Source organism: Lotus japonicus, chromosome 1 (assembly GCF_012489685.1).
Source record: "Lotus japonicus ecotype B-129 chromosome 1, LjGifu_v1.2".
NCBI classification, from domain to species: domain Eukaryota; kingdom Viridiplantae; phylum Streptophyta; class Magnoliopsida; order Fabales; family Fabaceae; genus Lotus; species Lotus japonicus.
Genome location: NC_080041.1, coordinates 87,059,199 through 87,065,604, shown reverse-complemented (window position 1 = coordinate 87,065,604; position 6,406 = coordinate 87,059,199). Strand labels below are relative to the sequence as shown.

The following is a 6,406-nucleotide window of genomic DNA, read 5'->3' as shown; positions in this document are numbered from 1 at the left end:
ATTATTTTTAGAAACCAATAATTATTATTCCTTTATTATTAATTCCAAGTCATGAAAAAAAACTTAATCTAACCTGAAAAAATCTAACATAATTTGAAAACCTAATCAAACCCTCTCCTCCTTCCTCTCTTCACTATCTTCTTCCAACCAGCCGACCTTCCTCTTCCTCCAACCAGCCGCCACCTTCTAACTGGTCCCTGGCAAGAAGGAGAGAAGGAAGAAAGCTTCCGCACAATGGCCGGCGATGGAGGCCACAGTAGCTGACAAATCGATGGAGTCTGGGAAGAAAAACCGAGATCTTGAAGAGATCCACGATTTGAAGATGGTGGTGCGAAGGAGGTCTCGACGGCGCGGCGAGATGGCAAGGCTCACGGTAGTGCGGTGGTTGCAACGGTGAAGAGGGACGACGCGTGGAAGAGGAGGACGGCAGAAGGGAAGGTCAGGTTAGCTTGGGTTTGATTGGAACATGGTTGGCTTTGTGGTGATTGAGAAGTGGTTTCTTTCTTCTTCGTCTCTTTCTGGTTTTGATTTAGGGAGATTTGTTTGCTTGAAGATTCAATGATAGGGGAAGTGCGTGTTGTTTTGATTTAGGAGCTTGAGGTTCTGGGTCCAGTTAGCTATGCAATGGTTGTGATTGAAGGCTTGGGTTTGAAGGAAATGGATTTTTGTGGTTTTAATTTCTTTGATGGTGGTTCTATCTTCTTCCATTGTACTAGCTTCTCTGCAAATGATAGTGCTTCTCTGCACTGGTAATTGCACATCTTGTTGTGGCTATGAAGCTGTCTTTTACCTGATGTGGTTGAAATTGGGGCTGAAGATCACTTAGGAGGGTTCAATTTGGGGCTGAATTGTTATTATTAGATTAGGAATTTGTTATTATTAGATTAGGTTATTATTTAGTTAAGGGTTATTAGATTAGGGATTTTATTAAGTTTTTTATTTTTTTCTGCTCAAATAAATGAGTTGGAATTAAAAAAATAAAGTATTATAATTTTTTAATTAAAAAATAATTATAAAAGCCACGTGTAATTGATGACTAGGACAAAATTGAGGTTTGACAGCATTTGGCCTTAATTGAATTAAAAAAAAATTCTTAGGGACCCAATTTGATGCGAAAATTTTCTAGGCCCTGGAACTGATTCCCTTTACAAATTCAGGGGTCTTCTGATGTATTAAGCCTAAAGAAAATGTTTAAATTTTAGACCGTGTACCATTGCCGTTGTCATTAGCCCATAACACGACGAACACATACTTGAGCATGGGTATGAGCACAATGGTGTAGATGATGTGAGAGAGAAAGAATTCCAAGAATATCATCAGTGTTCTCTATTTTCTCAGTGAAGGTGCTAGATAACATATACACTCTGTTTGGTAGAGAAGAGAGAGATAGAGAAGAGAGAGAAGTTGAGTAGAGAGAAATAGGTGAGAAATAGAGTAGATTTAAAGAGAAGAGAGATAGAGAAGAGAGAGACCCCAAACATAGTGTAAAGTGGAGATGTGCCAATATCACCAAACACAATTCCTAATTCCCTATGCTTTGAAATGAGGACTAGCGTCGTTTTACAATCCATCTGTGTTAAGATGTATGTAATGTGAAAAAAAAAGGTGAAGAATAGAAAGAAAGTGTGATGTTATGCATGTAGTGTAAAGATTGAAATTGATGACCCAAGATTAAATAGATAGTATGAGCATGTAAAAAGCAGGTCAAACGTAACATCCATCTTTTTAGGCCAATAGCAGGCCCCATATTATTCTCCCCAATAGCCGCACAAGCTAATTAATAAGGGGGATCAATAACAATGTCCATGACTTGCTCAACCTTCGGTAATAAAGGTCAATAACAATTTTCATGATAGTCAATAACTAAAATCAAGTCATTTTAACTACAAACCATCTTTCTAGGTGATTCAACATTTATTGTATTTTAACTGGTTTAATATGTTTTTAGTCCTTACAACTTATACAAGTTACTGAAAATTTTATAGGTGATCGACATATATTGTATATCATTTGCAGAATATGTGATATAAATATTCTGCTGTACATTGTATTGTACATTGTATTATAAATTTTAGACCCTGGCAAAAAAAAAATTATGTCACTTCTTCTCAACTTTGCCGGATCTGCAGAATATCATCCCTGCTATAAGGCCATTAACAACAAAGGTGCACAATACCTCTAAATAGGGGACTAAGACAAGCAGAAGACCAAATGTCTCGATGAGAGGAGGCTTGTGGAGATGAAGTTACCGTCATAGACGATGGTCTCCAAATCCTATCCAACCACGATAGAGAAGCATAGAGGGAAGAGGAAGATGGTGGTGGTCGTGTGGTGGGGGAGGTCGCAAATTAATGAGGCGATGGAGGAGGCACAATGGCGTAGGCGGAACGATGGTGGAGGTGGAACGAAGGCAGAACCACCACGGAGGTGTAACGGTAATGGTGGCAGAACGGGTGGATGCAACAACGATGTGTTGGAGGGAAGAGGAAGATGGAAGGAGGCGCGACGTCAGTACGTTGTGGTAGGCAAGAAGAAAAGGAACAAACAGACCAAATAAACGTGGTAAAGAAACCTAATGTGGTAGATATTCACATTTTGTAGGACAAACACCTAAGCAAGAAGGAGAGAGCTTCCTTAATGGAGGAGGATAACTCCCTAAGAGGAGTAGCAGCGCAAGCTCCAAAAGAAACCCGAACAGACACAAAACAAAAACACCTTTCTATTTCCTTCTACATAAATAGTTACAACAATCTCCACATATATAATTAATCAAATACAATTGAGAAAGAATGCAGGTAATTAAGCCCCGAGAAGAAGAGAGTTGTCCATCCATTTAAAGAACAAAAAACACTCATTTTAACCAAAACTGAAGCAAATTCATCCACATATTGTATGCATATGCAACAATTAATCATCACAGAACTTAATCTTCACATACACGCCAGGCTCCTCCCTCCCTTTAATTTGCACAATGCTATCTTAGAGCTAATTCACATTTTCAAACCCTGCAAATACAAAGTCATAAACAAAATAAGTTTTAGCACTTAATTTTTTATAGGTAATGAATGTCATGCACGCTATTGATTCAACATTTGATTTTTCAACAACTAACCTTGATATGTAGGCAATAGTTAATTAGCTCACCAAAACAAAACCAACGACTAAATTATTAGAAAAAAAAGGTAAACTATTAAGGTGACCATGTCTAAATAGTTAACTACTTATCGCATCAATTATGAAACTCATAAACTACTCACAAAAGCATCTTACAGAAAATTGATTATGATTCTAGAATTAATCGTAGAAGAGTTTCTAATGAATTAGCACTTACTGCTGGAATTCAATGTTAATCAACGATGCTGAAGCATTCGCGATGGCCTGGAACGCGGTGGTGGAGAGTACCATGGAAGTGTCCTTGGCAGAAGGCCTAGAAACAGAGGATTGTGCCCGATCAACAATCTTAATCTGAATGCTCTGCCCAGGAACGCACGTCCTCGGAGCAGCAGCACTGATGCACCTCACCTGATACTGCCTCCCGCAGGCCGCGCCATTGTCCCATATACCTTCCCCTGCCGAACCAAACATGTTGTTGGACGGGAACTCCGATGCATCTTTACCGAAACACGCCGTCGCTGCAACAAAAAACAGAATTACATAGATTAAATTGTCTGAGTAGTTTCTGAGTGTCAGAATTGATTTTGAAGAAAAAAAAATCGATTACTTACGTAAATAAGGAGCTTTGTATCGGGCTGCAGTACCAACATCACAAAGAGAGTAAGGGAAGAACAGTGTTGGAAGGAGGATGAGACATGAGAGGAATGAAGAAAGATGAAGCTTGGACATTGCTGCAAAGTGCAAGTTAATGATTTGATGAATTCAAGAGGCGTGACGTGAGGCTGAATTGCTTAAAAATTAAATATAATTTATGAACATGATCTTATAGTTATAGCATAGAATAGAGCACCAAAGTCAACGCCGAACACCTAGCGCCGCTGCATTTGTAGTATTCATTTCTAGGATGAGGCCTAGAGGGAAGCACATGTCATTTTTTTTCTTCCTGAAAATCAATATAGTAGTATACTAATACTAGTATTTCATTTTAAGGTGTTAATTATGATGGTCATTTATAAAAAGATTAAATGTAAAAAATAAAAATTTGGGGTAAAAACTAAAAATTCATTTCCAATGAAACTCCTGATCGTGACTTGAGAAGTAGCCGCCTCCAAATTGGAGCATTTTGAGTCTGTTAGTCAAGGTACAATCAAAATATATATGGCCATGATATATCAATCAATGATAAGAATAGAAAAGTGGTTAATTTTCATTTAATAAAAACGTTTTTATTTCATTTATTAACAAATATACACGGGCAGTCGGGCAGAGTCTAAATTGTGGGTCTAGGCTGCCGGCCACCGTCGTTGGCGGTTAGGAGTTGGGAGATGCAAACATGCCAGCCATGTGTTCATGTCCACACTTGGGGTCAAACAGAAGAAGGATATTAAAAAGAATGGAATAATATATAAAAAAACTGTGTAAATTAATTTTTTTTGTATAAATCAAATTTAATCTAAAAATCTGGGTGACCAGATGCATAATATTGTATCAAAGATTCTCATCTTGGTCTGTTGAGGTTATGATATGATAAGAGTCCAAAATGGTACTGCAAAACTTAGAAAATGTACTCCAAACTTACATTGAATACGAACCGTAAACATCGAAATAAACTATGGATTTTATCAAAGTTTGTTGGGATTAAGAAAATAAATAAATAAATTGATGAGAGGAATATTGATTTCAGATAAGATAAAGAGAATCGACAAGAAAAAATTCACAAGTTGAAGTGACAAAATATATGCATGGACGTACCTGATGGATTCAGATTGCAGCTAGCTCTATGAAATTGTAGGGAGTGAAACTTGAGAGACAATGAGGGGTTTAAATAATAGGGGAAGAGGAGTAACTCAGAGCCTAAAAAGCAAACTTTGTTGTTCAGCATCTTGGACTAATCATGCCGTAGAAGGTATTGTTAAAAGGGACATCAATACATAATTGATGTTCTCTTGTACGTGCAAGTTATTTTGAAGGGGATAATAATATTTTTAATAGAATTAAGTTACTTTCACATTTCACAATGATATAAAATGTTTAATTTATAATTATATCATAAATAGAAATTAATTTGGTCAATTTCATATTATTTAAATACTATAAGGATTACAGAATTTTGACTCAAATAATAGGAATCAGACATTGCCCATAAATATTAATATAGATATAGATGATTTATATATGGTTAGTATTAATTTAATATATATAAGTTTCAAGTCAATTATATATTTAGTTTAAAAAAAAGTCAATTATATATTTAATTAGTTTTTTGGTACATAGGAAAAGGACTGCAAAAAACTAAGGCACTACTGGGGGTTCATTCAGCTCAGTAACTCCACACTGCAACCTTGAGCCCTCCTTAGCAAAACAATCTCCCGGATCATTCGTCTCACGAGAACAATGCATCAAACAAATATCCCAATTCCTACACAGCAAGAGATGGATCTATTGCAGCTTGTTAGCAAGGATATGGAAGCCATGTATGCCACCTTTCAAAGCAATATTCACCAAGTCCCTACTGTCGGACGCACAAATAACCTTCTTCAAGCCCCGCTTCCATAACAACTGAAGCCCTACCTTCAAAGCCAAACTTTCGGCGTTGAAAGGATCCCCTCCTGGGAGGCTCGCATAAAAACCAAACACCCAATTTTGAGTTTAATATATACAAAAATACTCATGGTCATACTTCGCAGTCGAATACCGATTGTGATAACACTGTTGGCACATCGATAACTACGCGTTCTGGCCCACCAACCATAAATTGTAATGAAGATTTTAGGTCCATTATGTCGTTCTCAAACAAAGATAACTTGCGTGTTTTACATCTGGCCACACTTCTTCTAAAGTCAACAACCCTTTTCCTGAGGAATGCACACGACGCTCAACAACTTGGCACAATATGTAAGCTCCCCGCCACGAGTTTGATCCATAGCGTGATAGACAAAACGAATAATCCTCCTTGATCTTTGTATCTAAGATGCATCACGACTAACAACTCATCTAGGAGTGGAAATAAGTCAGGCAGCTCAACAAGGACTTGTGGCTTGGCTCATCAGAGACTTGGCCTGACTTGATTTGTTTATTAAAAAGGTTGAGCTTAGGCTTTATAAAAGGTTTAATTAATTAAAAAGGCCGGGCATAAGCTATCATTAAAGCCTATTTGACTTGATAGACCGACTTATTTATCCAATATTTTTATCAATACTATAAATAAGGCAGTGACTATTTGCGCCTCCCTGTTTTACTAAGTCCGCCATCTCCTTTTTAAAAAATTCCAATATTGCCCTTAGTAAAAAAA

General features: G+C 37.2%; 1 protein-coding gene across 1 annotated transcript; it reads right to left on the bottom strand.

The window, feature by feature from the left end:
* Positions 1-2,697: 2,697 nt before the first annotated feature.
* On the bottom strand, positions 2,698-5,024 carry LOC130727413 (EG45-like domain containing protein). The gene is made up of 4 exons (XM_057578540.1): positions 4,867-5,024; positions 3,726-3,845; positions 3,332-3,632; positions 2,698-3,005 (listed from the first exon to the last, which is right to left on the bottom strand). Exons 1-4 carry the CDS (start codon positions 4,994-4,996, stop codon positions 2,999-3,001), a joined length of 558 nt encoding a protein of 185 aa, XP_057434523.1. The 5' UTR covers positions 4,997-5,024; the 3' UTR covers positions 2,698-2,998.
* Positions 5,025-6,406: the final 1,382 nt, after the last annotated feature.